Consider the following 24,900-nt stretch of genomic DNA (forward strand, 5'->3'; position numbering starts at 1 on the left):
GGTTGGTTCTGGAATATAATTTCCGCATGGGGATGGAAAGTCCTGTCCTTTCTAGGTATTGCAGTAGCGATCATATTCAGCTGCTGTCTCTGTATACAATGTGGCCCTGCGATTTGTGGCATTTGTGCTACCTCTTGTATTCCTAGTCCCAAGCCCCGTTCTAAATCCCGTTCCAAGACAATTCGAGACGAGCAAATGATACTGTATGAAATGATAGATGGTATCATGAATATAGATGTTTCCTGATGGAAACGTAGTGACAAGGAGGGAATGTGGAAAAGTAAATTTTGTCATGTTCTGTGTCCCTACGTGTCATCCATCATATGTTATGTGTGCATGATTAAATATGCATATGTATTCCCCATGTCTGATTAATGACGCAATTACAGTTGTGTCCACCTCTAGTATGCCAGTTTCCAGTCCTCGTGAATACTACGAATATCAGGCCCATGTAAAGTAATGTTGCCACGTTTCCCAGTGTGCACGTTATTCCATTATAAAGTCCCCGTTTCTAGGCCTCAACAGGGCCTGGACATCAGATTCAGCTCCTGTCTCCTGAAGTCCTCGCTGAGGAGCGATACAGCCCCCACCTGTATCCTCGACCTTTCACTTACTTCCTGCCTCGCAGTGCCCGGTGCAGCTTGGCTCTGCCTCTGAGTCTGCCAAAAGTATGTTATAGTTCCAGTTATCAGTTCAGTCCTCCTTCTCTGCATTCCTAAGCTACTGAACTGCATCAATAGTTTCCGTCATTGTCTAGCCTTCTCGTCTCCACGTTAGAGAAATACTGTATTTAATGGTCATTTAATATTCTTCATCACGCACTACATGTAGAATAATGCATGGTCCAGTCTTAGAGTCAGTTAGCCTTTCCCCTCTTGACTTCTAGTTTATATCAACATGTTCCCTAAACATCAGATACTAGATAGGGTTTAGGTACATGTCGCTCCGACCCTCCAGACTTTAGTCTCTGCTCCTAGCACAGAGTTCATAGCCCCCAGCTTCTCCTAGTAACACGTCATTGCCAGCTTGCGCGCACCACCAGGTTAGAGGTCCCGGCTCCTTAGGTAGCCCCCTCCAATGTTTCCGCCCCATTCATGACATATTCTGTTACGTCTGCACCACATGTCTATGTATACGCCCAGTTACACCTACTTTTACTCTTATCTTTCGCGACTGCTACGCGTCACGCCTTCTGCTCCACCCACTGCTACGCCTACTGCAATGTAATGCTATGTGTTTGCGTTATGTATATAAACTCATGTATTGTTATTAAAAGTTAGCGCGCTCATCCCAGATCCAGCCCCGGCAGCTGCCGGGCCCTGCCATCCTATTCCTGTGCAGGTTGTCCTGTTCCTGTCCTTATGCTGTAATAAACCTGCGAAACTCCTACTACCTCGAATCTTGACTCTTATTTATTGAGCTATCTGTTATGATATATGTCTAGTCAAAAATAGGGTATTATTTATTTATTTACCACAAGACCAGAAAATAGAAGTTGGAATAGAAGCTGAAATAGTAAAAAGATATTTTATTAACCTCATGAGGTGGAACTACCTTCACACAACATTCTTCGATAGTGTACGAAGTAGCACATGGAGTAGAAGAACCATGGGTCTTTTATACCCACACAGGAGCTCAAAAGAAGGCGGTACAAGCACACATAGGAGAGTTACATACATAAATGGTCATACAAAGAATGCATAGTCAACAGTAAAGGAGGAGCCAACAGTTGCTGACTTTGGTAAAAACAACCTGACAGTTACAGACTAGAGCAGGTGGATGGGCAGCTACAGACTCTTCTGAGCATGTGCAGAGTAACAGAGGCTAAGTATAGCCAGTTCTTTGAGCAAAGCACAAGGGCAAGCAACAGTGAAGAAGGAAAAAGCACATGGCGAGCACATGGTTGACAAAATGGCTGCCGGAAACAAGATGGCTTCAGCTAAATGCTAACAGCGATCTCTGCCAAATTTCCACAGACCCTTTTAGCGTTAGCTGAAGACATCTATAATCTAGAAGACTCTGGTATACATCATGTATGTCGATTCTCATCATTTCATCAATTTTTTTATCTAGTACACGCTGGGCATTCATTTGCTTAACATCACATCTGGTAGGTGTACAAGCAGTGATGCAGATGGAGCAAAGCATTGGACCACATTGTATACATAGGCAGCATGTCAGTAGAATTGCAAGTAATATTCATAGTACTGTCAATAGTTTCCAGCCCCAGGTAGAGATCAATGTCCAAAACCAACTGGCCAGAGTCCATGTGCCAGTATCGGGGTGAATCTCAGCAGCTATTTTGTGTAGCTTGGATATTGCATCAAAAGCTGAAGGGGCATGATCTGGAATGTACACGCATCAACTACTTCCGATGATGCGACATGCACCACCTTGATCAGCCAGAACCACGTCCAGGACCATACGGTTTTGGAGCGCCACAATCCTCGCAATCTGTAGTTCCTCTGTGATGTTTCCAAGTGCCATAACTGTCTGGTTGGTCACAGCTTCCACGACACGAGTCAATCGTCTGATTTTCCTGCTGTTCAAGGCAGCACCAGCAAAGAAAAACAGCCCCAAATTAAAATCAACATATTGCTGCAGTGCGGTGTCCGTCTGATCCACCTCATCATTACTTATTGTTCTTTTGTATCTGTTCTTGGAAATGTCATTAAACAGTCGATAGTCCTTGTGATATGATGCAGGTGCCAGAAACACAGGCGGTAACAAAAAGGACACGTAACAGACTCCAGACCATCAAACAGGTAGATGATAGTATCCCTTGTTTCCACAAATAAAGTATGTATTATGTGAAGACGTAAAACTGCTGTTATTGGTACCATCAATAGTCAAAACCTGAGTACATTTGCTTCTTCCCACTGGAATTTACCCACACCACTCCCACATAAATCTGCTCAGGCTCTAGTGACAGCTATAACAAATGGTCCATTACCCTTAGCAGTTCGAGTATTTTGGTAAACATAATGTGCAGAAGCATTTCCTTGTCGGTACTCCTCCATCTCCCATTTAGTCCCTTTAGCTTGCGGATCACCTTCTTCATCAGGATAACATGCTTTGTTAAGATAGTAGTTTAATCTCCCTACACCCATATCAGTAATATTAGCCACTTGAGAAGCAATAGACGTGCAAACCAGGCTTGACAAGAGCCGTTGTGGGAAAAAGGAAGAGGAATGAAAGGTGTTCCTCCGTTTTTCTGATGAGCTGACAACATTCCACACACCCAACAGTCAGTAATGTTTGTAGCATTGTGCGTGTGGTGCAACATCTTAATTAACGTGTTGTTCAGATAAGACTGTCTGTTTGTTTTTGCTCATGATAAGGGAGAGTAAAATAGTGGTGTTCAATGGGTGCTGGAGTAGTGACAGTCAGTATTTGTCGAACAGGAGCCACTTTCTCTACAACCCAAGTTATCACTGCCAGAGTGATCATAGTGACTGTGAACTCAACAACACACATAATCCTCTTGTTGCAAATCCTTGCAGCAGTTGATGCTTTCTCCATAGGCACATTCATCTCGTTGAAGTAACAAAACCGTTGGAGCTCTAAAGTCCTGGGCAGCCGTTGGTTTCTTCACTGAGGGCTGAGACTGGTGGCACTAAGCAAAATGATCCCCCCCCCTCACCACATCAGTCTATCACAAACCCAGGACGGTTGCTCAATCAGGCTTTTTCAACAATGAAGTTTCTTTCCGGGGCCGCAGTTGATATCGGGATACACCAGGAATCATATGGTCCGGGAAGACTTCCTCAGGTTCTTCAGGTGATATGGCTTGGCCTTTCTTCGTGTCTCGATGGTCGATCAGGGCAGCAGGTTCCACCAGGGGAGAGGGCACTCTTTTACAATGGCTAGAATGCACCCAGTTCCTCCTGTTTTTCACTCGGACCGCAGTTCTCGTCGCTTAGGAGGACTTGCCCTGGGCCGCGCCAACTAAGCTCCAAGCTGCTCGACCTCTAGAAGGATAGGACCATGACATGATCGCCGGGCTGTAGTCTGTTGCCTTCACCCTCAGTCCTGTCGGGAAGAGCTTCTCAAACCTGTTGATAAATAGAAATCAAACTATCAGTCAACTGTGATAGGTAGTCACTCATCAAGACACATGGTACATCATGTATGGGGCGTTGTTTAGGAATTCCCCAAATATTCATAGGCCTTCCATATACCACCTCATATGGTGTAAGACCCGATCGTGAATGTGGCACTGATCTAATGGACAACAGTGCCAAGGGTAGTGCATCGGGCTATTTCAAAGATGTAGAAACCTAGATTTTAGCTAGCTTCAGTTTGAGAGTAGCATTGTATCTCTCCACTAGCCCTGCTGATTGTGGATGGAAGGCAGCATGAAACTTCTGCTTAATCCCTAATCCTTTCAGGACGTACGCAACAATTTGCCCAATAAAATGGGGTCCGTTATCCCCCGACAAAAGTTTGCAAACACCAAATCTGGGGAAGAATTCCTTTAAAAGTACCTTTGCTGTAGTGAGAGCTGTATTATCTTTCGTAGGGTACGTCTCTATCCATTTACTGAAGGCACATACCACTACTAGGACATATTTTAGATTATTACAGTGTTCAAGCTGGATGTAATCCATTTGTAAAACTTCAAAAGGTGCAGTTGGTGTAGCAAACCCTCCTGTAGGAGTTTGTTTCCCTTTTCCAAGATTGTACTGAAGACCAATCAAGTAGGACTGCACTATCTTTTTAGCTGTGCTGGCAATTTCTGGGTGCTCCCAAACTTTCGTAAGCAACTTTGTTATCGAGGAGGCTCCAAAATGTGCCGGCCCATGTGCCATATGAATCATAGGTTGTAAATAGGCTGTGGGTAGTTTCCACTTGGTCATGTCTTTATTTCTCCAACAGCCCTCATCATCCAATGTTCCCTCCTTAGACCATTGCTTAAATTCTTCTGCAGAAGCAGATCTCTGCATATCTAGCACTTCCTGCCTAACATCATGCCAAAGTTCAGCCTGTGACGTACAGAGATGTGGTGCTTCGCTGCATTTCAGTTTCACGGGCTGTGTGATCTGCGAAGGCATTTCCTTGTCCTATTTTATCGGTCACTTTCTTGTGTGCGCTACATTTAACAATCGCTATTTTCTTCGGGTATGTCAAGGCAGTCAGAAGATTGTGTACCAATTCTCCATGCTTTATTTGCATCCCGTGGGATGTAAGAAAGCCTCTTTCCTTCCAGAGTAACCCAAAATTACGAGCCACTCCAAAAGCATAGCGGCTGTCAGTATAAATGTTCACAGACAAGTCCGTACTAAATTCACAAGCTTGTGTCAAAGCTATTAGCTCAGCTGTCTGAGCTGACTTCTGTGGAATACGAGCTGTCTCAACTACAGTCTGAAGTGTTGTAATTGCATATGCAGCTGATGTCGTGCCATCTGGTAATTTCAAACAGGACCCATCAACCCACAGTTCCCCATCAACATTTGAGAGGGGCGTGTCTTGCAAGTTGACACGACCCTTTGTCTGTTCCTCAGTAAGGAATATACAATCATGAGGCTCTTGTGACTGGGACTGAGTCGCTGGATATGGCAACAAAGTAGCTGGATTTAGGGTTGAACATCTTTTCAAGCTGATATGAGGGGCCAAGAGTGTCAATTTGTATCCTGTCAGCCTAGCACTAGTTAAATGCTGTGTTTTAGTTTGGTTCAAAAGGCCAATTAACTGCATGGGGTACTAACACTAACAGTCTATGTGCAAGACTATCCTTCACTCTGACATATAGACACAGTTGCGACAGAACGGAAATACCCAGGCAATGCACGAGCAACTGGATCACGAACAGCTGAAAAATATGTACCAGAACGTTGCTTGTCAACGCGTGTATGTACTAAAACTGAAAGCGCACAGCCATCCCTCTCGTGTAAATAGAGTGTGAAAGCCTTGGTGTAGTCTGGGGTGCCTAATACTGGTGCAGAACAGAGAGCTTGTCGCAACTGTTGAAAAGCATTCTGGCATTCAGTCGTCCATGGAAGGGGCATTGGAGTTTCTTTAGTCAGAAGAGCCAACAAAGGTTTAACAATTTGTGAGAAGCCTAAAATCCATTGCCTACAAAAAGAAGTAAGACCAATGAATGCACGGACATCTTTCTGAGTACGGGGGGACTGGTGTGTCTAAAATAGCGTGAATGCGGTCTGGCGTAAGTGCACGTCCCTCCATGGACAGGAGGTGACCTAAATAGGTAACCTTCTGTCTACAATACTGCAATTTCTTCCGTGAAACTTTGTGATGGTGTGATGCAAGAAATGAAAGCAATGACAGCGTTCCTTCTTTACACTGTTCAGGCCTATCAGCTGCCAACAAGATGTCATCGACATATTGTATGAGAGCCACCCCAGTCGGCACAGGGAAAGAATCAAGTTGTCTTTTCAATGCTTGGCTGTAAATACTAGGACTCTCTGTATATCCTTGGAGAACTCTACAGAATCTAAAGGATCGGTTATTCAAAGTGAAGCCGAACAAATATCAGCTGTCAGGATGAATAGGGATTGAAAAGAAAGCGTTCTTTAAATCAATCACAGTAAAGGTAGTCGCTGTCAGAGGAACCATGGTAATGATGTCAGAGACTACCGGGTATTGTGGCACTACAATCTTGTTAACTTCTCGTAAATCAATGATAAACCTGTAGATTTTAGTATCCTTGTCTTTCTTCAGAATAGGAAGGATAGAGCTATTGCAAATATTGTAAGGGACTTCTTCCACAACACCCACTTCAATCACATCATGAACAATGCGTACAAGTGCTTCTTCACCTTCTCGAGAGATTTTGTATTGAGTCAATCGAGGCAAAGAAGCTCCCTCCTTTACATGAATATGCACTGGTAGAATAACCATTTGCCCCACATCAGTATCTGAAGTAGCACACAAAGTACTAGGAAGTGAAGCCAAAGCAATATCCTCTCTAATGAGACAGGACTTCTCAGCCACCGGATAGTTATCATTCAAAATAACATGCACACCCTCTGGGGAACAACGTATTGTAGCCCTAAAATACTTGAGCATATCAAGAACCTCAATATTGTCCGTTGTGTTAGGGGAAAGCAAAAATGGACATGGAGCAGTGAATTTATCAACATGGAATGCAAGTGGTTGTGACAGTGGGCTAAGGGAAGGTGTCCCATCGAAACCTATCAATGTAATGGTTAAGCCAGACAGGGGACCCCTTGGAACCAATTGTTTAGACAATAAGCTACGAGTAGCTCCTGTATCAACCAGAAACCGATCAGTTGAACCCAAAACATGTGCTTGAACATAGGGACCCTTCTGATCTACTGGGACTTCAACCGATTCCTTACCCCATTCTAGGCATTCCTATGCATAAGCAGAGTCCTTCAAATCCAAATTAAAATAATCAGATATTTGATATTGGCTACGCCTATCAAATGTATTTGAAGAATTTGAAGGATGCCCAACAGTCTCAAATCTAGCACGATCATCCATACCTCCCCTATGTCCTGGATTCCGCATGCGGCTTCTCATTTGTCCCCGACCACGCTGATACTGCTGAGTACGCAAACGTGGACATTCAAAAGCCCAATGTCCAGTCTCCCTGCAGTAAGCGCACTGATCAGAAGACAAAGTAGTTTGGGAAAAAGAGGGTGTGCCTGGGCAGTACATTGCACGTACGCCTCTACCACCACTTCCATAAGATGGGCCATAAACTTGAGCAATCATAACCTTAATTTGTCAGCTCCTTATTTTTTTTATCCTCATTGCCCTTAGCTTCTAATTCCTGACGTTCATAATACTGGGCCACAGTCAAAAGAGAGACTGGGGAAGATGTGGTCCATGAACTCTCACTGGTTTTTAGGCTACTAGCTATTCCTGGCAACATGTTTGTCGATAAATTTGTCGCAAACAGATGCCTGCCCGTGTCATCTGTCAATGGCTGGCCACTAAAGTCGTGGAATGCCTCCTCAAAATGTTATCTTTGCTCCTATGAGAACTAACAACAATTATATGTATAAAGCTTTTCTTTACATTTCGTAGAATTTATTCAGATACTTAAAATAAGATTAATGATCTTTAGTGAGACATATTTCACTGTTTGGTCATGGAGGAAGCATGAAGCATGCTACTACTCAACTGAGCATAAATGCTGTTTTCGGTCATTGAGGCATCCTTTGTAAAATTGGAGGGAGCTGCAGCATGACAGTGTGAAAAATGCTGCAAACCCCTTCGTCATCTGCCTCTATTCTCTTCTCTCAATAGAAGAATCACATTTTTTTTCCCTTTTTCTTCCCCAATGCATTGGTCATACCTGCCAGCATGGTGCCTCCGGTCCACTGAATCATTCAGAGGAAATTTTGGGTCCATTGGTTTGTTGTTTGAAAGGCTGTCACACAAGTAAAGGGCTAGAGAAATTTGGGTATACCATTTAGCAGTAGGCTTAAATGGAGGGCCCTTTTTGAGGCAAAGAAACACTTGACTCAATTTACTGTAAATGCTCCCTGTCCTTTAAATTATGAATTCAGCAGCCAATTTATGAAATCATACAAAACCAATGGCAAAAGAGGCTCAAGATCAGTGGAGATCCATTAAACCAATGAGGATATTTAGTCCCTCAGAATTTTTCAAGCAGGTTATACAAGCACTGGTGTTCTTAAACTAGAATATGCAACCTCCATCCTCGTTGGCCTCCCAGCTATCTGGCAACCCTTCTGAAAACTATCCTTCATGCTGCTGAAAGACAGATTACTAACTCGAGAAAGTTTGAGTGGGTCACTGCAGCACTAATGAAACTCCAATGGTTACCATTCCAAGCACGCTGCACATTCAGATCTGCTGACATCACTTTCAAAGCACTGAAACTAAATACCCCCAGTACATGAAAAACAAACATACTATCAAGCAGATGGAGACACCGCTGCTGCACTAGCAACCTCTATCTGAACACCATTTGCTGCCAAAAACCTAAACCCGGGCCTTCTCTGGTTTTAAGGTTTGGAATGCCATCCCATTAAGCATCAGGCAATAGTTACCTTTCATATCTATCCTAAATACAGCGCCTGTTTGAATCTCCTGGGAGCTGTAGTAATCCAAAATTACAAACTCGGGTCCTGCATGTGTGGTGCAGACGAATGCTATTAATATTATGGTGGCCAGACATGATGCATCTGTAGACTTTGAAACTGTCCCTTCCACCTTTCCTCTCACCACTCTTGACCTGGGGGCGAGCTGGAGGACGAGGCAGACCGCGCTTCCCATTAACACCGGGACCGGTGCTTTCGATGGAATTATGATGCCCTGTCTATACTTACTGAAGAGTCTGAGCAACCGTGACCATTGCCCGGTGGAGCTGTCCTGTCCTTTTTTCTCCAATGTCTATACTTGGCTCCTGTAATTGATGTAATTATGTAACCTGTAACTCGCTGATCCTCATGTAAAGCATCCGATACCTCCGGATCTAGCCAGCGTTATATAAAACTTTGCAAATAAATAAAATAAAAAATAAATAAATTAACCCAAGAATGTCCCTCAAAAATAAACACAATACTGGCATATTGTGCCCCGATTGGTTTACGACTTTGACTTCCTGTTGATATGTTAAAAGGTCTAGATATCGGAAAGATTCTTTGGCTGCACAATTATATATCATTGGGGATAAACGTGACTGGAATTTGGGCTTAAGTCTAGTTTTGCCACCACCTCATTTTTAACTTTTACATGTTAATTTATTAATCCTGAGGCCAAGTGGATACTCTAGGTTTTTACATTTACAGGCCTTTTAAAAGGTTATGATTTTAGTTTCAAGATGATAGTTGTATGTGTTAATTATAGTGTATAAAAGAATGAATGGAGTCAAAAGATTATCAACTAGAGTGCTTTTTATGTTATTGAATACTTAATGTGCCAGTCCCCTTATTAAAGAGTATGAAATCTTTGATATGGCAGTAAAATTATTCAAATTACTGAGGGTTCGGTTCAATCACCTCCTTATACTTGAGGTAACAGGGTCATGGAAAGGTCTGCCCATAATAGGTGATTATGTTGCTTTGTATTCCTGATATAAAGTAACTTGTGTATATGTTGTATTGCAAATAATTCACTAGAGCATCTTGATTTGCGTGTCTTTAGTACTTTTATGAAGAGTTATAGAAATCTTCTGTGTAACAATCTAGATTAGGGAGACAAACTAACCTACCTAACCGTAATTGTTGTTCTTCTGCAAAGTGTTATGTTTTATAAGGTTGGTAGAAATCAGTATGATCCTATTCTCATGTGGATGGGAAAATACATCACTAGGAGTGTCTTTACTGGGAAATACAATAAGCAAAGGTCAGAGCATGGCCACCAGAGCAACCTAGAAGCAACAACATATTAGGACACATGCTTCAAAAATGCACTGTTTTAATCAGTGGAAGGCCTTCTGATAACATTTGTGCCATCAATAGAGAAATAGACATCTGACCACCGTTGACAGTTCCCCCATAGGACTAGTTAAATTTGCTCCTCTTTATGTTGTTAATAGATTACATTTATTTGTGGGGGTGGGGGGGCTTAAAGTGTTCCCTTATCAGGAGTTTTAAAACTTGTTTTTGTTCTCTCCACAGACGCAGTAAACACACTGTTGTTGCTTACAAAGATGCCATTTATGTTTTTGGAGGAGACAATGGGTAAGACTATTTTTTTAACCTATGACATTCCACCTATTTCTTCACCCAGAGATAGGAGCTTGACTAAAACCTCTGCAATTTGATTGAGTCTTACGAAGCTCCTTTCTTGAGTTATCCGGTGTCGCGATGGTAATCAATCTGCTTTCCATAAGTATAACTTCACTCTGAATGAGTTCATACTGATCCACATCTTGAATGGGCATAACTCTGTAGAAGCCTGAGCTTCTGCAGCTTCCTTGGCTCATGGAGGATACTGAGAACTCCAGTGACGCAACAGGATTTAATTTGACTACTCTCCCTCACCCTCCTTACCACGACCTACAACCACCCCACTCTCCACAACGACCGCTACCTTCCTTGACAATACAAGCCTGCTGTGCAGTTCCCGTCTTCCAACTTTGAATGCCACACTAGTTATTGCTAGAGATGAACCATGACCTTTTAACTTTCTTACCAGTCTAGGGTCAACACTGATGACTTATATAAGAAAGCCTAGTGTCCTGTTTCTGAATGACTTATCATTTGTTCCCCTACTCCGTGCAGTGGTAAAGACAGTCAAGCTAAAGCAGTTCTGTTTCAAAACAAATTCCTAGCTCCTCTAAACTTGGCATAATGGAACTGACAAAAAGATTTTTGATATTTTAGTTGGACGTCTGCAATACAGTTTTCCCAAGCTTCCAACAGTGCTCACCAACAAGCTACAAATACTGCTGGACAAATTTGCCAGAGTGTTTCAGGCTTTTCTCTAGCTGGACAACATCAAAACAGACTTGAAATAATTCTGTAGTCTGCTGGTGAAATACAGAATTATTTGTGCTCAACAGGGCTCACACAGTTACTGTGTAAAAGGTGAATCTGTAACAAAGAATTTACAATCAACCAAGGAGTAACAACTGTACTATATTCACAAAGTCATCTCAATGAAAGACACTGCGTGCAGAAATTGCTGCCCCTTTTTTACTGTTCGCCTTGAATCTTAGTCGGCCACAGCTGTAGCTACATTTTTTAGGCATGTCACATTTCCACCTCTCCCCCAGTTGCTACAGAGAACTTACTCTGCTGCTAAACCTCAGTACCAAGGATATTGGTAGACATCTCCACATGTACCATTACATAGCCTACTCCAGTCCTGGGGTCACAACGTCCAAGCAGAGGAAGGAGATAGCCCAGAAGAGGGTATGACGGACTTCTGAAGGTCCTAAGATTACAGCCTGCATAGCCTTTCCATCACCAGTGGCACAAAAGCTCCTCAGTGTTAAAAACATTTTAAAACTTGTACTGCATCCACTTTGAAAACCCTGCAAATTCATCCATTCCAAGATGAGAAAGATTCAACTCACACTTGTCCCTTTCCTTCAGAAAGCGTCTGCCTCCTGGAAAATTACACAAGACTACTAAAAGAAAAAAGGCTATCCTCCACCTACCTCTCAGTACCAAAGAAGCACTGCTCACTTTGGTCCATTGTAGATCTATGAACACTAAAAATTGGATGCAGAATGCAAGTTGAAGATGGTATCCTTTTTAATTTATAAGGTCCCAATATAGGAGAGGAGTTCTAGGACTATGATGGACCTGAATAATCTGACTTTCGCATCCTCATACTTCTAAAGTGCCAGCATGAACTGTGCTTTACAAACCAATAATTCAGGTATTTCCTCCAAATGTCTGGTGATGGTTTTACTGACTCCAGGACTCATTGAAGACACTTGTAATCACACCTAGACAACTGGCCACTAGCTATAAAGTTGCACACGAGTAATTATTGAAGAATTAGCTTGATAGAACAGTCTGTTCAGAAGGCCTTGAACAAAATTCTTTGCTTCTTCACTAGCCAATTTAACTCTTTGCATCTGAGTGGTATGGCCACATTTCTTTAAACCAAATGCTAGATGCACTGTAAAATTATTTCTAAGCATAACAGAATGAACTGCAGAAGTGCATCATGTGCAGCACAAGTTGGTTAGGTTTAGGATCTTCTTGTTGAAGTATTTCATCTTCTCTTTTCAGTGGCATCAGCAAAGACTAGAAGGGTTATCGATGTGTGTGGCCTAGACCTAATTATGCTTTGGGAGCACCGCAGATAGTGGACCATAGGGGTAATTAATTACATGATCATAAGAATGCTTGGGAAATACTATGTAAATATCTCTAGACCCAAAATAATTATGCAGGAGTCAAGAACCCTGTGGTTCCTCAAATGACACACCTTGTTCTATTATTTCTTTGCCGCCTGTCACTTGGCCTTTTTTTATCTGACCTCTAAAAATATGCTAACGAATGTTAAATCTGGGCCTTTTGATGCGCTCGGACCAATTTAAATGCTACAGACTTTCTCATTAGAGGCAGTGCGCATTCTCACTGGGGTCATCAATCGGCCCCTCCCTCATGTATTTTATCTAAGGATTGGCAAAGAGGTATAGTGCGGTCATTGCTAATAGAGAGCAACTTAGATAGTACTAATGCTGAAAATTGTGACCTATCACACATCTACGGGCCCTGGGAAAAATGATGACCGAATAAGATGTTGCCAAACAATTGTCTCATCACCTGGAAGACTCCAGCTTTCTGGCTAACAGTCAACTGGATTTTTACTTCGCAAAGGGGCAGAGTTAGCACTTGCATTTTTCTTTGTTGGGTCAAGATCTGTGGTGGATCGAGGTAACTTTTTGCTTGGGTGACTTTTTACAGGTCCGATAAAAAAAGGCCAAGTGACAGTTGGCAAAGAAATAATAGAACAAGGTGTATCATTTGGAGTACCACAGGGTTCTCGACTCCTGCATAATTCTTTTGGGTCTAGAGATATTTACATAGTATTGCCCAAGTGTTCTTATGATCATGTAATTAATTACCCCCATGGTCCACTATCTGCGGTGCTCCCAAAGCATAAATAGGTCTAGGCCACACACATCGATAACCCTTCTAGTCTTTGCTCATGCCACAGAAAAGAGAAGATAAAATACCTCTACAAGGAAATCCTAAACCTAACCAACTTGTTTAAGAGTTGCACATGATGCACTTCTGCAGTTCATTCTCTTATGTTTTAGAAATAATTCTCTGGGAAGAGGAGTAGTCACCCTTTACTAGCACCACTACTGCAAGATTAAGACACTCGTTAACTAGTGTCGAGGAAGCACCTTGTTACCCACACATCTATTTCATCATCTTGCACATTGTTGCGCACCCACTGCATCTAGCACTCAAAGGACACAAGTTGCATGTCATCAGAGTGTACTCAGCCTCTCTGACTCCTTATGGAAAGGCACATGGTATAACAAAATGGATTTGATTCCCAAAAATACATAAATCCCACCAATAATGCAACACTTGAGACCTTGGGAGCTCGAGGTGATGCTTCTCATAATTGTTGGCACCTCCATTGTTTTATTGAATGCACCCTTTCTTACTACTCAAGGCATGTGCTGGAATCCAATTTGAACCAGACCGTGAAATTACAAGATTGTTTTTGAAGATGAATGATACCCGCACACAGTCCATGCTATAGAGGCTCAAATATATCACTCCAGATAGAAGGCAGCAATCTGGCACACAAATTATTTGCACCTTTCTCAAATTCCATTAAAGGCAAGGCCTTGTCTAAGTCTTTGCAGACAATTGAAGGTAATGCTTTAGGCATACTCCATTAGCAGAAAGGCAGTAAAGGTGGCTTATGTATGAAAGGATGCCACCAATACATTTGTAAAATACTACTACCTGGAGCTGTGTGCCGGACAGGAGTCACGGGAATTAGTGAAAAACGTACTAAGGTACTGTTTCCTCCTCAAACTTTCTGACCTACTACCATTACTTGATGCTCTGTGCATGGTCTATGAATACATTAGACGTATGGGGAACAGAAAATATAGGTAAAACGATGCCTTTTTTTTAACTTATTACATGGCTATAGATTTACATGCATGCCACTGAGCTTGCCATGAATGTGGAAGAGGAAAGACAGTTTGTACTGATTCTGCAGTGCCTTGACAAAAATCTATAGGTGGTGTTAATGTGACACATATTGTGGGCCTAACGGAGAGGGTCTTTTTACGGATACATCCTCTAGTTGGTGACAACAGGGAGATTCTTTCATATCTTTTGAACATGTATCAATACTTAACCATATTATTTATATAAGATGAATCTGTAACATTTGGACATGCAGAATTATTGTTGCAGGCACATTGATTGGTGTGTTTCTGTGATGGTTATTGTGGCATGGTTTGGTTGAGGGTCAACCCTGCTTCTTTTGTAGTTAGTGGGTGTGGGGGCATTTCCTGATACCTGGTGGTATCCAAAGGCATATAATAATGTAACCATCTCTTTCCTTTTCAGAAAGATCATGCTGAATGACCTGCTGAGGTTTGATGTAAAAGACTGTTCTTGGTGCAGGTACGGAGATATTCCTAGATTCATGAAGAAAGGTAGCATTTAGCTTGTCCTAATCTTCAATATGCTTGACCCATGTCTGTAGTTAAAGTATGTAAGTAAATATATTTATTAAAGAGGTTTCTCAATTAAAAACTACAACATTTAAGATCTTCATTACCTAAAAGCTTTGCTCAATAACATTGATAAACGTGATTAAAATAGAAAGCACATATGACTGTTCAGATTTGCTTACATATAATGCAAATCCATGGAAAAAGCAGAATAAAATATAATTTATTTGCAAACACCTAAAAAGATGTAGTGTATTACTTCTTTTTTCCTAGAACACATTATTGAATGACTTTGTAGAGCCTCTTTTCCTAATGTACCTACACAGATTAAAAAAAACCGAATTTAATTAGTTTTCTTTGCAATACATAATCTACAGTACCTTGGTAGATGCCAATATGTACATACAGAGATTGTTTACGCATAGGCAGTATATAGCATAGTAGCTGCCAGTTCACGTTTTTATTGAATAAACAGTAACATTATAAACTCACAGATCACACCAATGAGTCATGCCATACTAGATCATGCAGTCCACCCAGCCAATGTTACTACACGTGAGCCTCTACAACACTCTTTGTTGATTAGTATAGAGTATGGTGTGCCGCGCTGTGTTTCACACCCCACCATTCATGACAGAACACCGATTAATGTTCCCATGCAAGTGGGACCCTAGTTTGTGTAGGGGAAGACCTGAAGACCTCCCAGGCCGGGGGACCCAAAGGGCAGCGGTCAATATTGTGTGTGGAATGGAAACAGGGAGACTTCCCCTATCTAATCTACTAGTGATTCTGTGAATGTCTGGAAATCATTGAGTAGACCATCCCAGCAGGAGGCTATTGGGATCTTGTGCAGCCCCCTGACCTCCTCCACCCACAATGCCAATGCTTCAGCCTTGCCCCACCTAAGCATTGCTGTGTACCAATGACTCAAGGTCAGGATGTTGTGTGCCTTCCAGTTGTGTGCTGGGTCGCTCTTCCCAACAACACACAGCTCATAGATGAGATTTGCATCCTTCTTCACGGCTTCTTATCCCTGTGCGCTGATCTATGCCACCCCCTCCAACTTTGATATTTCCCACATGATGATTGACTGTGGCTAAAGTGGTCATACTAACATGGAATGTGAGGTGAATGGAAACAGCCAGGATAAGACCTGCTGTGCATCAATGCAAAGGGGGGGCAGAGGTGGCACTCCTCCAGGAAACTCACAATGCCAAAGACGAAGAGGGCCGCGTACAAAAGCGCTGGCTGCCGCAATGCTTTAGCACCACTTACTCTGGGTCTGCACGAGTAGCACTCCTCTGTGTCCGACCTAGGGGTTCGGTTTAGGCCCAAATCTGAGGAGATAGGCCCTGAAGGGCGATACGTGCTGGTGGAGGGCCAATTGGATGGGAGGCCACTGTTGTTGGGCCATATTTACACACCAAATACAGCCCAGACCTCGTTCTTGGCACGTGTATCCCTAGTTCTTACCTATTGGTCTCTCATACCTTTGATCTTTGGGGGAGATTTTAACTGCATCCTAGATCCACACATGGACCGGTCACATCCCCTACTACCTACCTCACCCGTGGTGACAGCGCCACTTGCCTTTCACAGTGGCTCACTCATTGGCCGCTCCTTGAATGCTGGCAGGTCATGACCACAGGGCTCTGGACTATTCTTATTATTCCGCTCCCCATAAACTGCATGTGAGGTTTATCACTCCACTCTCCAGCCACAAGTCACCAGAACTGAATACGTCGGCAACACTATTTCTGACCATAACCCACTACAGGTACATCTTGAGTGGGGGATGCAAAGAAAGACCCCCAGTCCCCATATGGTGACTTCAGCCAGCCATGTTAGAAGACCAGGTCTTTGTACTCACTAGATAGGGGCACTTTGAATGCCCCCCTCATGCTTCAAGAAATCCATTGATCAATGCCACTCAGAAGTTGCTGGGCCCCAACGGATTGCCTGGTGAGTTTTACAAGGCAAACGAGTCCCTGCTAGCCCCTAAACCGTTGGAGGTGTACCAGTCTGCGGTCACAGAGGGTTGCTTCCCACAGTCGCTCCATGAATCATTATTAGTGTCCCTCCCACCGTGTGATCTGTATTGTGTTACCAAAAGAAAACACCACAACGCCCAACCCAGGGCAAACCCCAAACATGTGGCGGCCCAAAAAGTTAACCAAAAAGCCCATAATGAGGGGACTCTGAGTCACTCTTAAATACACGTAAGTTACCATTGACATGAAGACTGGGGATTCTGTATGGTAGATTCATGCAACAACAACACGTTACCCCAGGTGAGAGTTGTAAGAGTAAACCAAAGTAAATAAACGGAGGAAACTTTAGGAGAGGCATGTCCAACCCATTTCTACATTGCAGTAGGTTATGAGTTGTGTGGTGCAAAAAGATGATGATCTCGCAGAGTGGTTTGAGCATCTGCCCCGGCCACTGGTCATGGCGACCAAGATCATGCAGCCACCATAGACGATGGCATTGGGTAGCATCATGTGTTTATCTCAATGGATCAGCCGTCAGTGGCGTGACGTCAGGGGTGCCTGGGAGTCAGCAGTGCTGCGGAGGTATGGGAAGTGTGTGAGTCTGGTTCAGAGAGGCCATCCTTCAGTACACTAGGTGTCGGGGAGCACCCCACGATCTACCGGGATATCACCGTGGATATAGGCTGGGACCGATCCGCCATCGCCTGTGCTGGGCTGGGAGCCACGTGATGTGCGCAGCCCTTTGCTCTCTGCTCATGTGCCTGGTTTGCCTCCTGGGGCCTTCAGACTTGTGATCTCTCAGATGGTGAGGTTGGAGTGCCCGTGTCATAACAATGCTGTACCACCCAGTCCCAAGCATCCATGGGTTCCTTAAAAATGTAGCTGGTTGTGTGGACTATGACTTTAAGCTTGGCTGGGAGTAGAAGAGAGTACCTAAGGCTAATTTGTCGAAGCTTCCGCTTCACACCCAGGAAGGAGGCTTTTCGGCACTGCACTGTCACTGTGTAGTCTGGAAAGAGGTTAATGCGTGTTTTTTCATAGAGGATTGGACCAGTGGATCGCGTTGCCTGTAGGATGGCTCACAATTGAGGTTTATGGTATGGGACCCGATGGACACGCTCAATCAGAAAGCAAGGCGACAGTTTCACCGGTGCCACTGTCTTCAGCAGCCAGTTCTCAAAGAATTGTATGTGGTCGGACTCCTCCACACCTTCCGAGAAGCTCACTATGCTGACGTTGTTACTGCAAGGTAACTCCTCGAGCTCTCCGCCCTGCCTTCGAGTTCTTGCACTTTGGCGGTAAGAGATTGGACTTTGCTTTCCAAGTCCCTGAGGCCTGGTCTCTATGTGTTATGGCATACTTTGCACCATCATCTCTGGCCTTAAACTTCTTCTAGTCTTCCCTGAGCAGTCCTACGTTAATGGCAACAGTGTCAACCCGACCACGGAGTTCCTGTCAAGAGTATGCAATTGCTTCCAGGATCTTGGAGAGTTTCTCCTCAATGGCAGACATTTTGGAGTCTTCTTGACTCGGAGTTGTATCCGGGTGCTCCTTGGGTTTTCCGTTCGGGTGCTCCAGGAATGAGGGCCTGCATCCCCTTGTCTCCCCATGAGGTGCATGGGCTCACGCCTTCCGCAGGAGCCTCATGGCAAGTCCCTCACCAGGGGGAAGGAGGACCCCTCCGCAGAAGCGGGCCCTTCACATCCACGTTCACTACCCCACAGGACATGCCAGGCCCTTGGACACCCTCTGGAAGATAATCACTGGGGCGGCACATGTAGTCTATTTTGGGGCCTCCCATGTCTGTGAGCGATCTTTGTCAGCCATGCTCCTCACACAACTCCCATGGCAATGGCGCAACCTTTCCCAAAGAATAGGAGAACATTGCAGACCTCCATCTGCACCTGGACCACCACACCCCTCTTTCACCCTTGTGGTGGCCCTATCCTGCCTAGTAGAGCTCTCTTCCCCACTTCCTTCTTGACTCTTGCCGAGATGCAGACAGACAGGTGTCAGTGATGTCCTGGCTACCGGGCACTGCCTCACCAGCAAAAAGCCTCTCTCACTCCATGGCGGGAAAGCGGTGGGTCATGCAGTTGAAACGGTGGTCTTTGTGGGCATCTAAGTGTTTGCCTGAGGAGGTATGGCAGTGTGGTAGGGTCTCCCCTAGGGCAGCGCCTCTGGGTGTCTGCTCTTTATATCACCAGGTACCGAGCTGGTCTCCGTTTGCTACTGGCTTTTGTCCTGACTGCTCTCCATAGAGTGGGAAGTATCACCTTTCAGTCATTTCCCATGGGGTATCTGACCCTCCCACTTGCAACCACACTTGCCGAGGACTCATAGGTTTGTAGGGGGGCTGGCTGGGCCCTGCTACAGAGATGCCACTACTCTAGCCTGAAATCCGCAGCCCCCAGTCATGTGATTATCGCCAGACTTCATGGCTCACCTTCAGTCTTTCGTGTCTGGGCTGCGTGACGTGGCTCCTCGCCCATGCCACCACGGTGTCCCAGGTTCACAGCACCGAGCACTGATAATGCAGGCACCCCACGTCAGGAGTAAAGTTAGACCTCCGGGACATTCAGGGGATCCGATCCTCCCCCTTTGGCTGGCCGGAATCATGCCCAGCACACCAGCCTTCTCACTGTGATTTTCCGCCTCTGCGGAGGCCCAGACCTTGGCTCTCTCTCTCTCTGCCCAATTCAGCTGGTATAGCAGAATTACCCTCCCTTTCCCCTGGCGATGGCCCACACATATGCTACATGAGGGAGCAACAGTGCTGTGTGCCTTACCAGGCAGGGCCAGCAACAAGTATGGGTCACCGCTCCGCTAAGCTGGGGGCTCGGCCACCGTCATGCGGTGATTGCGCTCAAATCATGGGTCGGGATGTGGAGCTTCACAAACATGCGTCTACCATCTTCTCAGGCAATCCACTTCCCTCCCCCTCCCCCACCAGCCTACAAAGATGATATCACCATTATAACAACATAACAGAAGAAAATGTGTTTGATCCTCCTTTCCATCTAGCTTGCAATTATTTTTAAGTATAGTTCTGCTAGTTGCCACGTTTTCCACGCTCTAGTTCCAAGTGAGATAGCAGTGGATCTCAGGTGTACAGTATGCCCAGAATATAAACAAACAGAACTAGATCCAAGATAGTACTCTATTGAAAAAATAAAAATAAACCTTACATGCCTTGTTCAAAGCAAGTATTTATAATGTTCTATTGCTCAGTTATATGGGAAAAGGTGATCACATATTTACATGTTAGAAATTATTTACAAGACCCCAAACATCCATTCTTCTGTAGGACTTCTGATCAGTTCCAAACCTTCAGGATATTACAAGTACGGAATGACGGGAACAGTACATTGTTGCTGGACAGTGCAGAGGGTGCAACATTGATTTTGGAGGCCAGTGATTCACCTCTCCTTGAGTGAGAGTAATGGTCGATGTGTCATCAGGATCTTCTAGCATTAGCCGCAAAAACCTATTTTTAAATATTTTCAATGCAGGAGCTATGTGCCAAATTTCTCTTCTATAAATTACTGAAGACAATATCTTACATTTATAAAGCTATGAGTTTTCTTTATAGTATGTATCGCCCTAGGTTTACACTAAAAAACAAAGCCAGCAGAGACCCCTTATGCTTGAGGGTACACACTTGATCTGACATTCAGAGTAACAAAGGTTAAAGTGGAGTTATACGTAGATCTGCTAATAATTTAAAAGGAAAATGTATTTTGAATCCAAAAAAACACTCAAATTCACCAGGTCTATGTAAATGAGATAAGTCTGACTTGAAGTGCTGTAGATTTCATATGTGATGTAATATGCGCTATATTTATTGTTAGCTAATGTTTACAATTTTTATTAACCTAATGTATAATGTATTAATATTCTTATATTATATTGCTAATTTATTACTATTTATTGGTCTAATTACCAAAGAGCAGTGCTTTTGTTTTTTGTGATTCTTAGTCTTAGTTAAAGCTAGTCTAAGTAGAGTCAGCATTAGCAGCAGTCTATGATGCCAATTTTGTATTGTGAAAATTGCTGTCATTCATCTGCATATAAAGTAAGAGTCATACATGGTTTTCCAGAGCTTGGTTGCATGAGCGACATACAGTAGAAAGAGGATGGGCGAAGGGAACAATCCGGGGAACCTCCATATTAGTTTTGAATGGGACAGTCTTGTTTCCCTCATTGCTTGTCTGATATTGTTACATGTACTATTATGTATCAGTTCACTCCCTGGGATACGCTTTTGATCATCCTGATTCAAGCTTTGTGCAAAGTAAGGTCCAGGTATCCAAAATTGAAGAAGGCCTCCTTCCACTGTCTTTTTCAGTGCCAGCACACTTTTTTGTCACAATTTTCAGGCTTTCTCTCTTTCAAGCGAAAGAGACCAGCTCATGAATCACCATGTGCCTGAAGACCGTAGTATCCTTTGTACCTACAGTTTCCAGGCACTGTAGAGAATATTGAATACTTTCAGCTTTCATGAGTTTTGTATAGTTCATATTGTTCAAAAATAGGACCAATAAGATCAAATGATTAACTACCTTACAATTTGAGTGAAAGAACGTTCTAGTCCTTCAAACCGGCCACTTAATTCATGGTGAGTCTTAAACTTTGCTTATTTACTCTTTAAGCTTCGTAACAGATTTTCTCCTAATATCATCAATTACTTCTCTATAAGTACCTTGTCAACTAGCCATTTTGCATTCAGTTCACTATCCAACAGTTTTTTTAATATTTCATGCCACCTTTAAACTCTTTGTCTATCAAGACTACACACTTCTCTCAATTTGCCACACGTTCTTAGAGGGTTAGAACACATTTCTGAATTCAGGAGCAAGATCCTACTATCCAGATGGCAAGTGCTGTGCTATCTTTCACTTCTGAGGCTCCACACTTTCTGAAACATAGTGGTCACTTTTTGTTGAAAGAGCAATGCATTTACTGTTAGAAAAGTGAATTGCAGTAAACACACTCACCACCGGACACAAAGCAATAGATGTCAGACACAGGTCCTTTGTAAAATGGGTACATTCTTTTGGAAAACATCAGGAATGCTCTTTTTTTTCCCTTTACTCTTGTTGGTCAATGCTTCTCTTTTCCATGTCTCTCTTTTGTTCTGTACTCTTACTACTACATTTTATCTCTTTTAGCTTCATACACATACCTTTACTTCAGCTTCACCAGCTCCCTATACTGTGACTGGCTCCAACATTCGAAGGATGCAGTTGCATGTTATTCCACCTTCACATAATTTCCATTGCTGGAGGGTTGTGAATGTTAATGGATTTTGTTTCTACCTTGTAGAAGACCTGTGTTAGATTGCCCATACCTCATTAATAAGTCCCTAAAGCTGTATTTGGCCGTCTTTTGGTGCCTGTCATATTGCCTGGGTGATACATTCCACATTGCTCTTTTGACTCGGTCAGTGCTGAGTTAGAAGGGCTCTTGTTCATCCGTCAGACCTATTATAATAGACCAGTGTGCAGGTAATTGAGTGTGTTTATGGAAAACTCATTTGTTGACCATTATTACTGTGCATGATTTATAGACTTACAGCAGATGTTGAGAAAAAATATGTTTGCTATTACACTGCACAGGGCCTTTACTACAGGGAGCCCTCCAGCGCCAAGATACCACCATTCAGCAGTTGTCTACGGGAGCAGCATGTTTGTATTTGGTAAGTTGGTGATACTTTGAGAACTATGTTAGTTGACTACAGTTATTGTTGTGTTCTCTACTTCTCTATCGTTGTCTCACTGAACTCGAAAGTACATAGATTTGTTTGCCCTTCTTATTTCAGGACTGAAATTACAACATAGCATTTTCTTCAAAATGTTCTGGTAGTTTTAGGTTTCTCATTCCAGACTGCACAATCTGTATGGGTCTCTCCTTCTGGACAGCACAATCTGTCTGGTTTGAATAGACCTGTTGTGTGATTACCAGGAATTTACAGGGGCTACAGTCTGCTGATACTTTCATTTGTTTGGCTTTGTTTTCGCTTTCATTTGCTTGCTTATTTGACGGTTTTCCTCATCCATCCTGTAGCAGTCCCTTCCATGGATCCTAGCCTCTTTGCTGTTCTTTTGACTGGAAAACTTGTATCCATCCACTGCTCACTTTTAGGGAACTTGTTTTTGGGGTGGGGGCTAAGTACACCATGAGAGTGCATGTGTTTTCCAGCTCTCTGCTTCATGTGCCCCTCTAGAAATGACTGCCAGCAACGGTTGTGTCATCTTTGTTTTTCATATGTGTTTTTTAACAATGCTGCACAGCATCGGGAAAATGACTTTGCCTTTTCCCTGGGGGGAAGCCTCAAAGTAATGCCGCCTTTGTGAGCTTCTCCAGGCCACTTGCTGTACTCCGCAACTGGCCCCCACCAGTTCTGACCCTCACTCTGGCGGGAAGACTGGCAGGAAACCATACGTCAGGAAAGGGGGTGTGCCAGCCTGTGCCAACTCCACCCCTCAGGTGGGAGAGGCGAGGTGAAGCACGACTCTGGGCTACCGCCATCTTGAGGATGGGGATCCCTACCCACTCACAGCTAGGCTCCTGCCCCTCTCCCACAGGAAAAGAGCAGGTTAGGGGGTGTACCTGCCCTCACCCTACCTGTAACGCCCCTAGATTTAGTATTTAGGGGCACCATGAACTTTCCTTCCTCAGATCCCGATTTCGAAACAAGAAAGAAGACCAAGAAGAAGAAGACCTGCCGTGCAGCTGCTAAGAAGAGGACAACACCAACTGACTTGGCCCCAGCCCTACAGGCCTGTTGATCCTTGAACCTGCTCCTGCTAAATGCCGGCGTCTCCTGCGGACAGCAACCTCAAGAACCCCAGAGTACCTGCCTGCCTTGACCCTCTTAGAGACTGGGACTCCCACAAGCAGTGGTTCTGCTCAACCAGCAATACCGCTGGTGCCAGCTAGGAACCGCAAATCCAGCCCACTCTGCACCCACCGAGCCCGGCCTGTGCCCAAGTGGACAAAGACCCTAAGGACGTCCCCCTGCTGATTCTGACCTGGAATCCATTGCCCAAGGACCCTCCTCGATGACCTGGACCCTCCTCGATGACCCAGACGACGCCTGCCAACTCAGAATCAGGACCTCTCCTACCGCGACCAGCAGAGGATAAGATTTCCCGACGTCCAAAGACACCCCTGCACCCGGCGCCCCTCGGCCACCTGTGCTCAACTCCGGGGTATCTACCTATCCTCCAAGATCACAATTTACCCCTCGAAGTGTTGGTCGCTCCAGAAGATCCTCCGTCCCCGAGCCTGCAGCCTTTGTTCCCTTTTCAAGCTATCCATTGAATAACATTGATCGCCCGACGGCTCGAAATCACCCTGCACCCAGCTGCCCGAGTGCCCCTGGCAGTGCAACCTTTGTCCTATCCTACTTCCCCATTTGCCGTGAGCAAGTGACCAGGAGCCCAGCTCCCACAGCCACGTGGCCTGCTAGCCAGCAGCCACCAACCGAAGGCCCCCTGCCTCTCATTGGAAAACATTGGGCCTAACTACCTCCGCACCTGGCTGCCCCTGTGCCGCTGAGGGTGTACCAACTGTACCTACCTGACCCGGGGAGACCCCTGAGTCTATGCCTAGAACCTGAACTCTGCCAGTCAAGTACCTACCTAAAAGCCGATAACTCACTTTTCTTCCATAGGCTAACATTGACTGGTTTCACTTGGAAATTCTTCTAAGTGTGGAGTTTTGGAACTTTAAAATATTCATCTAAAATCAGCCGAACTACGAATTCCGATTTACTCACCTGTTATCAGGAGAGACCTCAGTGCTGCATCTTTCAGCCCAGTACTG

General features: G+C 44.2%; 1 protein-coding gene across 2 annotated transcripts in view; it reads left to right on the forward strand.

Annotated features, from left to right (window-relative positions):
- The window catches only part of LZTR1 (leucine zipper like post translational regulator 1), a 212,254-nt gene that overhangs the window by 16,907 nt on the left and 170,447 nt on the right, over nt 1-24,900 (forward strand). For both annotated transcript variants that reach the window (XM_078667052.1, XM_078667051.1), the window contains 3 exons: nt 10,581-10,643; nt 14,973-15,029; nt 22,689-22,768. In XM_078667052.1, coding sequence (XP_078523178.1) covers nt 10,581-10,643; nt 14,973-15,029; nt 22,689-22,768 — 200 coding nt within the window. The remainder of the gene's footprint in view (nt 1-10,580; nt 10,644-14,972; nt 15,030-22,688; nt 22,769-24,900) is intronic.

Source organism: Lissotriton helveticus, chromosome 11, assembly GCF_964261635.1.
Source record: "Lissotriton helveticus chromosome 11, aLisHel1.1, whole genome shotgun sequence".
Taxonomy (NCBI): Eukaryota; Metazoa; Chordata; class Amphibia; order Caudata; family Salamandridae; genus Lissotriton; species Lissotriton helveticus.